This window comes from Phalacrocorax aristotelis, chromosome 3 (assembly GCF_949628215.1).
Source record: "Phalacrocorax aristotelis chromosome 3, bGulAri2.1, whole genome shotgun sequence".
Taxonomy (NCBI): domain Eukaryota; kingdom Metazoa; phylum Chordata; class Aves; order Suliformes; family Phalacrocoracidae; genus Phalacrocorax; species Phalacrocorax aristotelis.
This window is the reverse complement of record NC_134278.1, coordinates 64,960,975-64,978,430: the sequence shown is the minus strand read 5'-3', so window position 1 is coordinate 64,978,430 and position 17,456 is coordinate 64,960,975. Positions and strand designations below refer to the sequence as shown.

Genomic DNA, 17,456 nt, shown 5'->3' with positions numbered 1-17,456 from the left:
TATTTGATGCTTTCATTTTTTACATTTTGAAAATGTAAATGAGAGGATGAGGTAAAGGAGGAAAAAATGCAGCAACAAGTCCGTAGACCTTAATTGTCCGAAGACCCTGGATATTCAGACAATATATGGACAATCCAGAGACCTCTGCACATCCTAAGCGTAGAAAACTGGAGTTAGTCAGCTCACATCCACCTTTATGACCATCTGTATAGCAATCATAGGCACAACATGCACAGAAGGAGGAGGGCTCTTTACCATCCATTTATTTCTAAGATTTTAGGTCATCTCAGGCTGATGGAGTCACACAAGGTGTCTCTTGCTGGAATGAGAAAGGGTTAGTCACACCTCTGCGGGCCACACTGATGTCCTAGTATTTTCACAAGGCTTTTGAAGCAGGCTCACCTGCACATCAATTGCACAGAGCCACCTTATTTCAGCTGTGCCAGATGAGTCTCTAACGTAAACTCAGTTCAACCAAGGGCTACTGACAATATCTGCTCAGAAAAATTGCTTTCTTTTAAATTCAGATAATGGCAGCTTTTCAGCCCATGTGAGGAAATTGAAGTTTGATCTGGAAATACTGCTGGGGTGGTGGTTGCAGGTTATACCAAGTACCTCCCATCCCTATCCTGTTTTATGGGTTGAATGACTACCTTGTTTTGGTGATGCTAATTAGGTATTACGGCTGTGATGCCTGAAGAGAGATTAAGTAGAATTAGGGCTTTTGGACATGGAGGAAAGTGTGCATAAGACGCTGCTGAAGGACAACACCCATGAATTATAAAATAATTGGATTTACAACAGGTATTCAGTTTGTGGACATTGCTTTTTTTCCTAATGGAAAAAAGCTGAGAGGTAAACAGGCTAGAAAAAAAATTATATTCATATTAAATGGAAAAAGGAAAGGAACCTCAGCCTTGAAGGGATTCCCTGCTCTGCACCACAGCTGCCCGTTGCAGGGCGGAGGGGCGCCCTTGGCACTGTGCTGACCACTGTGTGCCCCCCCGACATGCACTCTTAGAACCAGCCTGCAGATTCCCACCGACCCATTTCAAAGCCGTCCCCGTGAGAACCCAGCTGTGCCTGTCTGGGCTGGAGCTGATCCCTGACCTTCACTCAGCACTGCTTGGTTTTCTCTGATAGTTGGGTGAATGATTGCCAGCAGTGGTAAATGATTTACTCCGTCTACTAGAGGGACATATCCTAGAAGGGCATAGAAAAAATATAGCTATAGAGCCCCAAAGATTATGACATTTACGTGATAAATAACTAAGGATAGTGGTGATGAAAGAAGCTTATCATTCCTTTATTCCATGGTAAAAGAAAAATTTGGGAAAAGGGTCTAGATTTTCATAACAACAGAACACATAGCTGTGTTCATAGCCAAAGTTAATGTACTTTTGACAAAGCAGCTTGGTCTGGGATGCCCGGACAGATTCAGGCATTTTTGGTTGTTCAGTAAAGCAACGCTCCAGTTTATTTTGTTACGTATTAGGGCATCTTTTCCTCATGATCATAGCACTACATGTTTTTCATGCGTGTATTGTTACAGGCCCACAGAGCTGACTCCAACCATCTGGTCTCTGTGAAGATGCGGTCTACACAGCCTGGAGGTGAGAAAAACTACATATGCTGCTGGAGCTGCCTATTTTGCTGCAGGAGGCACTGGTTTATTAGTTTGCTAGATTTCCTCACTAGTAAATCCAAACCACTTTGGGACTGGAGGCAGATAACTTCATTGATGTGTTGTAGACCCTTAGTCACACGGAATGAAATCTTTGCTATATTAACTTCAGTTAGATTTGCCAGTTGTTTAAAAGTCAGATGTTTAAAAACAAAGGAGAAGAAGGCATTTCTCTCTTCATGGGGTCACTGGGAGCAAGCAGCAGGGTAGCCAACAAGAGCTGCTAATTCCAGGGGTGGGCTTGGAGGTGTTTTGGTGTGATGCGGCACAGCAAGTCCGGGCTGCCCTTGGTGCTTCCCATTGCGGCCCCCCAGCCACCGCAGCGTCTGGGCACTGGGACACTCCAGGTGCCAGCACAGACTTGGGAAACCAATTAATGCAGCTAAATGAAAATGGTAGCCACCTCTATGCTCCCATCTGAACTGGGGGAACTCTCTAACTTTTAACCTTGTGATGAAGCAAGCACTTTCCTGAGTGGTATGTTCCTACTCTTTCTCACTAAAGGGATGAAATCCAACCTTCCTTCTCTTCTAACAACTCTCCCTTTTTGTGCTGAAGAAAATACCTTCTCTGTCTGGTTCTGCGGTGATTTGAGTGCTGGACAGTGAGACTGCTGGAAAATCACCTCTTGGCACTGTCCCGCATGAAGTTCTGCTATAGTGACAAAAAGAGATGATCGTGGTGCCCAATTCTGCCCTTACTTCTTTATGGAAAAATCGTGTGCTGAAGACTTATGCTTGCAGGTAGTTCAGGCAACATTTATTTACAGCTCTATTTGATAATGAATTTGGAATGAAAGGTAAACAATGGGCATGACCATCAGGAATGAAGGAGGAAGATTATTTTGGTTTTAGTGTTGTACTGAAGATTTAGTTGGATTTGAAAGACAAAGTTACAGCAATCAAGGCTTCAAGAATGATAGAAAGGTAGATATTATTTGAATTTATATTGCAAGGAAACACTGGCAAGAACTGAAGGGTGGAAGAGAAGTTATGAACAAAAAGTATTTCTGTGTAAAAGTATATACATGTGTGTGAGTATGTATATATATCTATGTATATATTATTAAACAGTAAATGGATACCTTGTCACAACGTCACGACTTACTATACAGAAATACGCAGGCCATTAATTTTTCAAAATAGGTGATTTAAAGCTAGATTAGAGCTTAAAACCAACCCTTCATTATTTTGCCAGTCAATATGCACTTGCCAGTGAAAGTCCTTGAGACAGTTAAGTGGCAAGATGTCCCTCTACAGTATTCAAAAATGGAAATTCTTAAAAGCCTCAACTTAAACCTACCCTTTTTTTTCAGTTTTTAGGAAATGTTACAATAACTCATAGCTATCGCTCTTCATCTGCACTCTTTGAAAAGCCACATGCTATGCAGGAAATATGCAAATAATCTTTTAAAGCTACTTTTTAACAGAAATTGTATATTTTAATTATTATTGACAGAATTAATACTTCTCTCAGTCCTATTTTTCACTCACATTGCATTAACAAGCACATACAGGTGCACACTTTCTAGATACATTAGCATCTTCCTAGATTTTTCTGGTGGGAAGTTTGAGGAGGCTGTTAAGAGGGCTGGTAAAACTCTACGTGGTTTGAGGTAACCTGCCTGAGATATTTGCCACTTGCCTGTGGTGATATCATCTTACTCTTCTGGTTTTAGCTTCACAGACCATTCCCTCGCATCTGCCAGCAACTGGTACTCAAACGAGCTCCACCATCCCTCCTCACAGGACACCTCCCCTGAGTATCTTTTGAGGAATTGACATTGGGCACAGTCTGAGCATGTTTGACACGCTGTGACAAAATTCCATTTGATGCATTCCAGTAAGAACTCATACCCCCTCATCCTCTGTGAAACCCATGTAATCCCCACTACACACTATTCTTTTTCAGCCCTTCAGACCTCAATGATTTGTCCTCCTACTGACCTCTTTGCTGAGGCCTTGAAGCTGCTCCAAGACTTAACCAAATGCATGTGAGTTGCATGTCCAAAACGCATGCACCCCTAGTACTGTGACAGGCACTTGTCTGTTCATATGATGAGAGTTTGCATTGGTGCTGGGATGATGTGATGGCATCTTACTGTGGAGAAGTGTTTCTCCCATGACCAAAATTTTGGGTATTCATTCCTGCCATATGATGGGGAAGCCTTCAGTTTGGTCATCTCAGGGGTGCATTTCCAGGCATGGGATGAGGAAAGATCAGGGCATGTGGATCCTGAGTACCACTCCTGGACTATGTCTGGCACAGCCTGGTTGAAAGCTAGAGCACAATTGCAATCAAGCACCTGTTAGATGGCCATTAGGAAACATGCATTTGTTTAACGCTGAGCTTGGTGACAGACAAGTGATGGCTTCCTTGTTAATAATGTCATGTTCCCATCATCAAATAAAACCTTTCTTTCTTCTTCTCATTTGCATTGAAATTGTCCGAAAACTGGGCGAGAACTTGATCATTTCAACTGCAAAGCAACTTAGTACAAGCTTTCGGCGCCTCATTAATATTATTAACGTTGGGTAACACTGGTCTGTCTGTCTACTGAACAGAGAGGAGAAAGATAAGCTTCAACACCTGTGAGGAAGGCAGGGCTTGTGAAACGTAGTGAGAGCATAAAGCTTTTGCTGTGGTTAGGTTTTGCAGTGGCGGGGCCACGACAGAGAAGCGGGTCTGATGTGGCGGGGTGGCAGCCAGCACTGGGTTAAACACAAAGCTGAGTCTGGGGAGGGCGAGTGAAGGAACAGGGGTTTTGTGGGGCTGGCGGAGAGCCGGGGCAGAGCGAGGCGCGGGGCCCAGCCCCACGGTCCCTCCTCTCCTCTCTCTCCTCTCTTCTCTGCCGGCCCCACTGGTTACAGCCGCCGCCAGGCTTAGTCAGAGGAATGTGGGTGGGACTCCCTCCTCCCCCAGCGCCTTAAAAACCCGCTCATACCGACACGCACCCAGTCTCCCGTCCTGGCAGAGAGTCCCTGAAACACCCCACCCGCGACTCTCGGGCTCGCTGGGTGCCCCCGCTGGCCGGGCAGGATGGTGGTGTGCGGCCTCGCCTGCTGGAGGTGCAGGTGGCTCCTGCCCCTGCTGCTGGGCTTGGCCATCATCATGGGCATCATCGCCCTGGCGGGCAGGGGCTGGCTGGAGTCTGAGTCGGAGCCCTACGTGCAGCAAGCGTCGCTGTGGGAGAGCTGCAAGCGGGGCGAGGAGGACCTCAACTGGAACTGCGAATCCCTCATGGACTATGGTAAGTGGGGAGCCCCCTGACCTTCCCTCCATAGGACCCTGGCCCCTGCCACAAGCGGCACCCTGGGGCAGTGGCTGGAAAGCGGTGGGTGTGGTGGGTCCTAACACCATGGACAGTCTCCCCACCTCTGTTGTGGAGGAGCGGCTTTCTGGGATGGGGTTTCCCTTGCAGAACCAGTACTAATGCTGTTTCAGGGCTTCAACTAGCAAAGAAATACAGGTCCAGACTGCTTCAGAACAGTCTTTTCTATCAGTACAAACTTGAGAAGCCAGAGCGGTGGTGGTTTGTTTGGGCTTTTTTGTTTTGTTCTGGGTTATTTTAAAGTTATTTTACAACCAAAGTAAAAGAGCCAACTGGCCACAAGTCCCGTAGGCTCTCCAGTTTGCTTTCTCTCAGTGATCCTCAGGCTGTGGTCCTGGCCCTGGCAGCCTTGCCTGGCACTGGCCAGCTCCCCCTTTCCTCGCCACAGCCTCACTGGTCAGATGGTGAGTGTGGAAACCTTCACATAGGGTGTCTTATGCAGAGCCACTCCTGCATGACAGCAAAACTGCCTTTCCTCAGCCCTTTGGAGGGAGAGAGTACCTTAATTTAACCCTGCCTGGCCAAGAGAACTTGGATATTCAGATGCCTCCTGACCTGCAGCTTAAAATGGCCTGGTGTGGGTTTGCAGATGGGAAAAAAGCCGTGTCCTGCATATACCTCTCTATTGCACTGAAGCCTAAATCAGGGGATAATTGTGCCTCTGTTTTAACTTGCTGAGCTACTTTTATATCCGGCATCACCAGAATAATACTCTTACTGTACACTCCCAGTTTCTGGGGTTTTGGGGGACTCTTTGGTTTTTTTTTTGCTAGAACATGTGGGTCTGATTACATCTGCTTTTCCCTCAAACAAAATACTTCTGGACAAATAAGCAGACCCGCCTTAAGATCCTGGATGAGGGTGCTTCAGGGACTGGGAAGCTGGAAGGGCGTGTTTCAGCTGGGAGAGCCGGGACTGCTGCCCCGTGCAGATCCCTTGCCGCCCGAGCACGGTGGACTGAATTCCAGAAGCTTTCCATTGCAACACTCATGCATAAACTAAATCTTGAATATACTGTAAGAGCAGGGGCTTCATTCCTGCAGCCAGGTCTTACTATAGTTGGAAGAAATCTGGCTAGTGTGACAAAAATATCCATCTCCCCCATGAGACAGAGAAGAAAATCTAGTGCAGAGTTGCTGAAATTCACATTGCACAGGGAAGAAGTGCTAGAACAGTAGAGCTGCTGAAAATATGCTTGCTTCTGTAGTGACACTGCTTCTCATGTCCCTGAGTCCTGATGGGCGTGTGCTTTGCATCTGCTCAGATCGTTGTGGGGCAAAAGCAACTTTCTGCTGTTTTTTCTAGTTAACAAGCTGTCAAAGAGGAATAGTATCCTTGACGTCACTTCTTTAAGCCTTGGCTTATTTAAATGAAAATTTATTTAAATCCTTGGCTTATTTAGACCAAACTGACTTTGCCTCTTCTCTAATTTTCATGACATCAATGCCACTGTCTACTCAACTACTATTTGCATTTAGAGACAGGATGTAACATATGAGTTCAGGTCTGATTTATTTTGTTTCCTTTTTTCTATGCTAATGCAATTAGGCTTAAAATAGGTGAGGGCATTTCTAAAGGAAAAAATGCCTAGCAGGCACTTACAGCACTGCTGCAGGAAAATAAAAGTTAATTAATTGAGATGCATAACTTGTGTTTTGCATACAATAACTACTATGCACTAACTATCCTGTGGCTCTCCTGATGAAAGAAAAACTTCAGAGTGAATCCCCATTAATAGAAAGCTCCATTAGATAGTTTCTTAATTGAGCTGCAGCATGCGTACTGAGAAGAGGAAGAGAAAAAGCAGGTGAGTCACTTATTTTAAATGGGGGGAAAAGGGGCAGGAGCAGACAAAGATTTGCAAATAGGGATGTCTCCTAAACTGCATTGCTTCTTAAGGCACATTTGCAAATGCCACATGAGAGGGAAGAAGTGGAAAGGGAAAAAGAGTGGGATGTCATTTGGTGGGAGGCAGGCAGGGAAGGAAGGATTTTGTTTAGTGCTCTGTACTGGTTTGCATCTGGGAAGTACCTGGCTGGCAGCGTCTGTGTATGAACAAAAAACATTGCAATGCAGAGCTGCTGTACTGCACTGTAATATGACTCAAGATGACTTAGTCTGGGCCATTGCAGGATTAAACTGTTGATGGCATGTTTAAAACCTACCAGTAAGCCATCAGATATGACAAGGATTTTTTGCAGTGTGCTTACTTGGAGAGGGAGGTTGTCTTCATAGTGACGAGGCTGTAAATTTAAGGAGCAATATTGTGTGTGGCTGTGTCCTCCTGGTTCTGAATGGCTGCTCCCAGTGACTTCGCTTTGAATTATCACTGTAAAGGATGGGTGTGTATGTGTGCGGTAAAGGTGATCCCGTGGAGGTTAACTCTTTCTTATATTCCTAACAGCCAGTTGGTATGCATTAAGTACACAACAGTTGACCTAGAAAAAGGGAAGCATTCTTCTGGATTCTTAGTAAGTGCCAAAAAAAAAAAGTGGAACCTGGAAGTAGGAGCCCATCCTTTGTGAATCATATTTTACTGCGGCTGTGCCCCTGTACCTCTGTTCCTAGAGGCACGGACTTTGATACCACAGATTATTGGTGAAGCTGAGTGCATATGTTGACTTCACTGAGGAGCCAGCTAAATAAAGGAGGAATGTTACAGATGTGCTTATCTTTTCAGTGCACCTCTTTTCAGGCACGCTTCTGTCTGATTTATGATGCCAGGATGTATTAGAGACAAACTAACTTAGTTTGTAGTGTCAGCTGAGTGCAGGCACTCGGGAAATGCTAATGGAAGAGGTACCAGTTGGTGTCCCTGTCAACACTCAGGAAACATTTACTGAAACTCCCCAGTGAAAGATTCCAGCGAGCAGGCGAGGCTGGTGACCCTGGCAGTGGGCTTTGCTGGCCCCCAGGCAGGCGTACTTCCACTGCTGGCAACACACAGGCATTAAAAGTTGGAAATATATAGGACTGTGCCTCTCCTGAGCTCCTGGCAGAGTGAAGTATCTGAAGCCAAGTTTGTACTTGTGGGCTTTTATTTAATAGTTTGGTCATATAGCAATCACTTTTCCTGCACTCCTAAAACCAAAACAGGGCTGTGATTCCCAATATTAATTCCCAGCCAGCTCTCCCAGCAAACCTTTGATCCTGGGCTGTCCTGTGCTTGTGGTGGGTGGTGTGCAGATAGCTTTCCTTCACTAGTTGTGCTACCATGGAATTTTGCACATTTTGTGAGCAAGAACATAATACTGACAGTGCCCTCTTGCTCGCAGTCCACTACTCTTCTGTTTTGTCAACAAAAGCATATTTTTTGGGAATTCTATGTTATGAGCTCTCAAGGCCAAACAGGAGTTGTGACTGTGCTTTATATACAGAAAAATATTATAGCTACAGTGTAAAAACGTGTCTCATCTATGCATGTCATGGTAAAACCTTCTACCCTAAGATTCCAGTTATTCACAAGGTAACAAACTAGCTTCTGCTTTTGTAAAAAGTGAACAAAGATGAGAAAGGCTTGTTTCTTCAAATGCTGTTGCAGTTCATCTTCCTGCTAGACTGTTTTCCCAGTCCCTTTGTTCATTTCTAAAGGGAAGTCTATATTTAAATGTCCTACGCTGTAGAGCTTTCATCTCCTCCCTGTTAAGGCTGAGGCACAGCCAAATAAAATTAGGAAATACAGCTGACACTAAATCTCTGTCACTTTTCTTTCTTAATTTCATCATATTACTGATGCTCATCATTAAATAATCCTGACCCCTCCTAGTTATTTGCATGATAACATTTGCAGCTTAATTCCTTTCCATAGTCATCATTAATCAAGGTATATAATAAAACTCTTAATTCTTCCTAATAGTTATAGACCTTCAGCCCCCGAACAGTTTTTTAATGTTCTTTCAACACCACCTAATTGATAAATACTTTTCTGCTGATCAGATGAAAGAACTTAACTCTTCTTTGAGGCAAAGCTGACCCGGGGAACACTAATACCTCCAACTGTTCTTCTGCTCTTCTATTCTTCTCCTGTCTTATTTATGCAGCCCCAAATTACTGTGGCGTTATTGTTTGATTTCATAAACAGACATCATGTTTATGCCTATTTCGAGTAAGAAATACTCTCTCTACCAAATGAAGGGACCTGAGAATTTTCTACTTTTTATGGAAAACTTGAATTCTGGCTAAATGTCTCATGATTACAAGGTACTTCTGAGTACAAATCAGCTAGAAACTGGGGCTGATCTGTCCTCCTCTGAGCGTGAGCAGGTCCCTCCAGCTCTGAAGGCAACAGTGAGTGTGTAAACCTGCACCTCTCCCCTCCCGGCAGCAGGGAGCCATAGATGGAAGATCTTGCAGATGGAGACGGGAGACCTGGTTGCCTGTGGGGGCTCAGTCAGGTCTCAGGAGTCTCTACAAGGAGAAGCAGCCAGGAAAGCCTGACTTGATAAGTATGGGGATTAGAGGGATCCCGCATGGAGAAACATCAGTTTCAGTCGGAGCCCTGCAGCAGCCCCTCCACTGAAAGCTCTCCCATTGGTGGGGGTAGCACCAGTTTGTGTGGGAAAGAAGCATGCCAGGGCTGCACCCTACACTGGGTAAGGGTGCAGCCTCCCACCCCAACCTCTTCCATCAGTCACTTATTAAGTCTTCCAGTTAATTTTTTGAGATTTCTCTTACATTGTGTGTGTATATATATATACAAGTCCAGAGCTTTTTGCTGCTCTTCCTGTGACTTGCACCAATGCTCATGTGGCAGGCTGGCCATTCGATGGCTGTTGTCTAGTCCAGCCCAGTGTAGACCCATCCAGTGCCATGGCCAGCACCGATGACTCAATCTCATCAGGTCTTCTCAGTATCAGCCCACTGATAACTGCTGCTGGAGAATATAGTCCGAGAGGAGAGTAGGGGGTCACCAGCACCAAGCTCTGCCACACATGAGCACAAAACCCCCTTAATTTCATAATGTTGGCGTCTACTACTGCCCTGTTCCTGAAGACCTGAAACAAAGCTGGGACTGATATTAATCTTCCCGAAGAGACATTTCCTACAGCTATGTGTTGTCACTTTTATATCACCAGAGATGAGAAAATAAATCACTGTGAGCGGAGCTGGGGCTGACCTGTATCTAAAAGCTTGTTACATTTGTAATCTAGGGACAGAGGATATGAAAATAGCAGAGAGCGCACTGGGGACTTTCTGGGTCATATCTCCTCTAGTCATGTTTGTATTGCACCAAACCTCAAGATGTCTAACCTGCAGGTGTGTTTGAGTTTGCAACCTAAATTTTGTCAGGCAGATGCCAGCCTCGGCTTCCTACACTGTGCCAGCATATGTAACGCATCTGAAAGGGAATGTACTTCGATAACTGATAACTTCTTGTTGTTGTGCTTTTTTTCTTAATAGGGCACATATCGATAAATAGCATTCCTAGCTCATTTATCCTGAATTGGTTTTCCTGGGCTGGCTGTGTGTAATGGTTAACTATCCCTTTATACTAGTTATGCCTAAATAAATCCTGTTGTGGAGACAATACCCAGTACCTGCATTAGGTATGTCAGAGAATATTTTGTATGAAAAGATTGTATCGGACGACTGATGCAGCTTTAACCTCCAGATGCTCACCAGGTGTCCTCCCTCCCTCCTCACCCTGCAGCACTCTTGTAAAACACGCACAACTGGCTGAAGAAGAACTAGTTTGAAAAGTTTTTGCTGTCTTGAGTAGCTCCAAGTAGGGAGAGACAAAAGAAAACCCTTTTCCTTACCCTTTCTATGCTAGCATGACTGTCTTCAGGTGGTGGCGGTGGTGGTTGGGGGTTTTGGGCAGAGATCTGGCTAATGGATGGCTACTGTATTTCATTTTTGCTATTGGAATGGGGGGAAAGAAACCAGTTCAGAGTGATCTACTGAAAATAGCTGTAAAACAATGCTTTGCTTTCAGAGAGTAAATTGATGTACATAGTAGAGGTGTCTGAGATAGTTTTACTGCATTCTCTGTCTCAGATTACTAGTTTTTCCCCATTTATACAACCAGTAGAGTATGTGAGTTAAGGTGGAGGATTTTAACTCTTTAGGAGAAGGTTCTCTGCCTCACTGTCTTTTTCTTCTTAGTTTTTGCACAGAAATAACGGAGGCTACATTGAAAGCAGGGTGTCTCCAGAGTTGCCTCGGCTGTGTTGGAACAGACAGCTCTGATGAAAGAGAGATTTTATATTTGAAAATGTTCTGACCTAGATCCTGATGCTTTTTTTATTCCTACATTAGATGGAGCTCGGGATCTGGCCCTACCTCTGTCTGAATGTGTGAAAGTAGAAACCTACATTATGCAGATGTGGAAAGTGAGCTGTGATGACAGCTGACGGGAAAACAAAACACTAGCTAGTATGGTTTAGCCCATGTGGGCAGGTATCCTGCCTCCAGGGCAGGAACACCTTGGCTTCTTGTTATTTGCATAGGGCTCACCTGAACTCCTGCTTGGTTTCTAAAGAGGACATGGTTTGGCCGTAATGAGGGCTTTCTTACAAGCCCTCTGTCACTGCAAAAGGGGAATTGCCAGCTGTTTTTCTTGGAGGTTTTCTTACCTTTGTTGCCCTGGCCTTAGCCTGTGGTGGGGGAGTTCTGGGTGCTGGTGCTGCTCTGCTAGGATAAGGCCACTTGCTTCGTGCCTGATTCGCTCCAGACTGCAGTTGCTTGATCCTAAGAATCTGCCTCACCCTGTCCCATCAAATGTCAAAGTAACGATTCAAAGAGGACTCCTCAGATTCTGCCGTTTCTCCTCCACCTGCTACATTTTAGCTGTTTCTAAATTTTTTTTCAGCTGTGAATAGATATTTATCTTCAAGAGCTTTCTCTTTGTCATCTCTCAGCTATTCCACAACTATTTCTTTTTGGTCGTGCTAAGTTTGCTCTGCATGCATTATTCTTGTCATAAACAAACAGGCAAGAAGCTGTACGCTGACAGCAGTACTATTTCCCAGCAGTTGTCTCCTGTGGTGGTACCCTCTCGTCTGCTCTCATACTTCCCCATGCATGGAAATGGTTTTGTAAACTTGCATGTCAAACAGGAACAGTAACAATAAAGTACATTCTCAGTGGTTGTGTTCCCTATCTGCTCAGATGTCTGGGGGTCTTTTACAGATGTGGAGTTTGGAGGTGTTATCTCCATTACCATGCTGAACTATACCCCTCTTTTCAGCAGGGCAAGTTAGCGGGCAAGTTAGCTCTGTTCTGCAGCTGTGGGCTTTGAAGACATCCAGTATTGCTTTGACATAGAGCATGTTTTTTGCAGTAAATGATTGCAACAAAAAATGATTAAAGAAAACCAAAGACCTGCAATGACCTACAGTTCAGTGCACTGCTGTGTATAACATCTTTCTCATTTTCTCTTCAAGGATGGGGAAGAGCAGCAGCTGCCACGTACCTTGTTGGCTTTGTGATCCTGGTCATCTGTTTCGCCCTCGCAGTCATCGCGTTCTCAATTGAGATACTCCGCTTCAACTTTGTGCGAGGAATTGGAGGCTTGCTCTTTGTTGTTGGTAAGGCTAGGCACAAAGACAAGGTTATTTTAGATGTAAAACAGGCACCAGCAGAAAAACATACTAGGTGGAGCCTCCCTTATGAAGTAAGCGGTCCTTGTCTTTTTTATGACTCATTTTCATGGGGAGCAAGGGAAGGTTGATTTATGCTCTGAGAGGATAATTGTCAGGGAAGCTCCAGTGGCCTTTGTCAGTTAGCACTTTCCCAAAAGCACTGTACGAGGGCAACCAACACCTTTGACCCTGTGTGTCACATGCTAAGACTTAGTTGCTGAGAGTCGTGGGTGCTTCCCACCTTCCTGAGGAGAGGAGGAGTGACGGGGCTATGGTACAAGCAGGAGGTAACTGGCTCTGCAGGGATCCTGGTGGCTGCCTGTAGGTCAGGGCTGGTTGGGGCATGCAGATGAGTGCCTTTGCAACCTGGCAGTGTCAGCTGTAGCTGCTGCAGCCAGATAGGTGTGGGCATCTGCCTTAGCCAGGAGTCACATACCTCTGCAAGACTGCAGGTTTGATTGTAAGACTGAAGCTAATCCTTCTGTCTTAAAAGGATACGCAGTTATCTCCAGGTACCTTTTTTAGTGGGAAATGTAATATCATTCATTGTCGTTTACTTCTGCTTTTCTTTCTTCTTCTCTCTCTCTCTAGCTGCATTCCAGATCATAGGCTTGGTCATCTACCCAGTGAAATTCACAGAAGACATTCCACTGACAGGAGATAATATGTTCAGCTGGGCCTATGGCTTTGGCTGGGCCAGCACTGTTGTTGTAATAGGTTGTGCTTTCTTCTTCTGCTGCCTCCCCAACTGGGAAGATGAAGTCCTGGGAAACATCAAGCCTACCTATTACTACTCCTCCCCAGAGAGAGCACCATACTTAAACTGAAAGATTAAATCCAAGTATAATCAACTGTCAAAACAACAGAGAAGCACCTCTGGTGTAAATCTGGTACAATTTTAGGAGCTTGAAAAAAACCCACCTTGTTTCTCCAGAGTAAGAATTTGGTACAATTATAGGAGCCTGAAAAAAACCCACCTTGTTTCTCCAGAGTATTTCTTACTAGCTCTGGCATTAAATTGGTAGAAACATTGGCATCTTTAAGCAAATAGCTTTTACCTGAAATATGATTTACATATTCTCATGTCGGTTCTGTCTGGGTGGTTTACATGCTCCTTCCCCTCCCAGTTTATTGAGTCATCCTTATTTTATTCAAACATTTGCTTATGAATAAAGATGTAGTGTTTCGAGTGTAGAAGGGAAAAGGAGAGATTTTAAATAACCCATTAGAGGGATCCGCAAGTTATTGTATTTTCACTTCTGACAAAATTGCCTTAAATAGAACTAGGGAAAAAAACCCAACCTTCCAAAGAATGCTTTTTTTTCCACCAAAGTCAGTCCCAAGGAAGGAACTTCCCTGAGACTGCTGCAGTCACCTGCTGCCTAAGAATCTCTTTTCAGTCCTCTTACTGGACTATTGTTGACTACTGGCTATTTGAATTAAGGGGAAAATAAAATTAAAATTGATTTTCTGCCAGTTGGTGCTGTTGGACAGAGATCTCCTCTAAAGCATGGAGCTGGTGTGTATAACTGTGGCTAATGTAACACTTACTGGGTACCTTTTTTGCCCGCTGCAGGACTTGTGATGGAGCCACATAGAATTTAATGTACATTGTCACAGAGAGAATCAATAAGAGTTCAAATGTAAAACTACATACATTTTTACACGGTATTTGAGGGGTGCTGATTTAGGAAATACCTCTGAGTAGAAACACACAGTGTTCTTTATGTCTACCTTTTTAAAACCACAGTGTTTTAATTATCAGCCATGCTTTGGAGGGAAATCTTAGCATAAGGTATTGAAAACCTCCAAAAATTTCTAAAGCATACTGTAAGTACTCCAAAGTTTAGTAGACTTAGGGATGCTTTGTGAGTCATTAGGGATGACAGGTAAAAATAGCAAGCAGTTCTGTGAGTAATTTACGTATGCAAGCTTCATACAGACACCCATCTCGGTGGGTAATCTGTCTGACTCCTAGCTTGTGTTTCTTGAGCCAGCAATTCCAAATAAGGATTCCAGCAAGGCAGAGCCATGTCTGTGTTGGTCATGGACCTGCAGCATCTTACAAGTAGATTTAATTATGGTCTATAAACTTTGTCAGAGCTTTCTTCAGATGGGGAAGAAGGAAGATGCTCATTTGTGGAACTCCTCTTCCAGCTATGGGGGAGGTAGCTCTAGCAGAGGCAGATTTCTGAGCAGGGTACAGGCAGGGTGGAAAGCAAATGCTGCATAGCAAGCAGCTTAATTCTTACTATCGTGAACACACTTGGGAGAGGGTAAGTGTGTGGATATATCCACATGTTTATAAGTTCATGCACATGTACAAAATAGAACTTACAAAGCATTAACCAGCACACTGCAAAGCTAAAGCCATTTAGAACTAAGCTTTTTCAATGCCCAATATATCTTGTATTATATGTTGTATAGCTTTCTGTTTTGTAACACCTTTTTTAATTTGGAAATTGTGTGTTTTGCATGTGATCCTGTTTTGGAAAGGCCAGGTGACTTCTGAAGGTCGCTTCCAGGCCTGTATTTTATAACTTTAAGAGCATAAACATCTGCAGACTTCAGAACTGTGTTACAAGCTCAGTCGTGGCATATACAATCAACTGTATTTATGATTCTTGCTGAAGAAGGGAATCCTGTGACAAATCAGTCTCTTTTTTTTTTCCCCTGTACAGTATTGGCTGGTGGGGAATACTGTGTAGTCTTATCTGTATCATGAGTAACAATAGTACCTACTTTCTAGTGAATTCGTAACACAACAGAGAAACCCAAGTCTGGAAAATCCTTGCACAGCTAAAGCTGAGAAGGAGAAAATATGTAAGAAAATTGACAACCTTCCTAAAGAGAGGGGGGCCTGGTAATAGGGTTTAGCATAACTTAAGTCTTTTGTATGGTTTTTTTTTTTAATAAGCATTGTCATACCTTGTCAAAAAAGCACAAATGTAAAATAAACTTGGCTCTGAATATACTGGGAGGGGTGGAAACATAACCAGCATGTTACACAATTAAGATGTTTGGGAGAAAGCTATTGCAAGTAGACATTAATTACTTTCAAGAGATACTAATGTATGTGGCAGTCCTTTCAAATGTGGTGGCTTAATTAAAACTATTTTAACTGATGGTGGTAGAAACTTGGTGTTGTTTGTGGTTCACAGATTCATTGCATAAACTCAAGCAAATCACCATTCTTTACTTCTCTTAACAAGAATATCAGTATCCATGAAGTGTCATGTTAATAAAATGAAGTCAAAGACCTTATCTGTCCAGGAGGCAACAACTTTATTTTCCAGTCAAATAAGCTTGAGTACACACTGCAAAACATGGCTGACACGCTGTGTGCTCTCATCAGAACTGCCAGGCATAGAAAACTTGCTAAGCCAAAACCTCTTAAATGACTTGAAGGGGAGCCCTAAACATTTTAAGAATGTTAACATCTACAGGAGGTCTCAGATGTGGGAAACCTGTTCTTTTTTTATCGAAACTGTGCCAAATAGCTTCCATACACTGATCAAGAACTTTAAATATGGGGAAAAATATGAAGTACTCACCTGCTATTTTGGGTGGAAGACTACACTTCTCCCGTGATTAGAAACCTTCCCGTTCCTAACCTCAGATTATGCATGGCCTGTTTGTAGCCCTGTGCTAGCAGCATTCTGTATCCTGAACAACTCTTTCTCCCTCTGTGTTTTCACAGAGAGCAAATCTCCTGTTGGCCACCACTGCCTTAAACCAGCCTGTGGCTTCTGATTTCTGGAAGGACAGGTTCACCATTCTGATTATTTTTAGCTGTGCTCTACCTTAAACATCTTAGTTTTAGTTTTAAAACATACTTACTACCCTGGATTCTGGTGACTTGCATGCATTTCTTCTGGGTTTTGAGGTCCCCATCCCCCCTCTTTAATTACTCTTAATTTTAAATACACAGTTAGGGAAAATATTTTATTCCTTGTAGATTTTCCTAAATGGTTTAAAAATAAGGGGAGGGTTTGTATAATGTCCTTTTTTTTTTTTCTTTTTGACATGAAAAACGCTTGTACTCTTGTTTACCTACCAGCCTGTATTCAGCTGCAGCCTAATTCTGAGCTCACTGAAATCCCCTGAACAACTCCAGCCAGCTTCAGGCTGCAGGGTAGCTCCTTCTAACCCAATCCTGGAGGAGAGAGCAGTTCTGGGGGCTCTGAGCACACTTGGCTCTCACCTCAGGGGGAGTTACAAGCAATCAAAACCATGTATGACTGGGTGCTAGGGAAGGCTAATTGACCTGAATGGGATGATTAATGCTTAAATCTCGTGGTTGTGGGAAAGAGCTGCCACACCTCACTTGGGCTTTGTATTTTTAGTTGATGCAACAAGTGACTAATATTTTAGACAATATCTTGACAAGGTAGAATTCTTAAGAAGTATTCACCAACCTTTACACCCTGCATCTAAGGACGTCTGGACCCACAATACATACACAAATCAAGACAGTGTAGTGACACACCATTCAAGATACTTTTTTTTTTTTTGGGGGGGGGGGGGGGGCAGGAAGGTTGTTATGGTGATAAGCACTATAGAAACAAAAACACCCACATACTAAAAGGAAAGGTTATGCACACACAAAAAGAGTTGCTGAGATCATTGAGCACTTTTGAGTTAATGATGAACCAAACACATACATCAATGGAAATCAAAATGCTCTAGGAGATTCACAACAAGCTCAGAGAGCTGAGGTACTGGTGCCACAATGCAGAGCAGTGGAGGTTACTGGCAATATGGAAGAGCACCCCGAAAAAACAGGGTTTTCAGTGCTAGAACGTGGAGTTTCACAGATAAAATGAACTTGGGAGATGATACTAACAACCAGAATAAA

At 43.7% G+C, this 17,456-nt stretch overlaps 1 protein-coding gene and 1 long non-coding RNA gene across 2 annotated transcripts; both read left to right on the top strand.

Moving 5' to 3' along the window:
• Positions 1-1,235: 1,235 nt before the first annotated feature.
• On the top strand, positions 1,236-2,262 carry LOC142054766 (uncharacterized). The gene is made up of 3 exons (XR_012659665.1): positions 1,236-1,316; positions 1,553-1,613; positions 2,189-2,262. It is a non-coding gene; the product is annotated as an uncharacterized LOC142054766 (long non-coding RNA).
• Positions 2,263-4,286: 2,024 nt separating this feature from the next.
• Positions 4,287-15,724, top strand: LOC142054764 (p53 apoptosis effector related to PMP-22-like). The gene is made up of 3 exons (XM_075087746.1): positions 4,287-4,934; positions 12,401-12,544; positions 13,190-15,724. The coding sequence occupies exons 1-3, from the start codon at positions 4,724-4,726 to the stop codon at positions 13,423-13,425; spliced, it is 591 nt and encodes a 196-aa protein (XP_074943847.1). The 5' UTR covers positions 4,287-4,723; the 3' UTR covers positions 13,426-15,724.
• Positions 15,725-17,456: the final 1,732 nt, after the last annotated feature.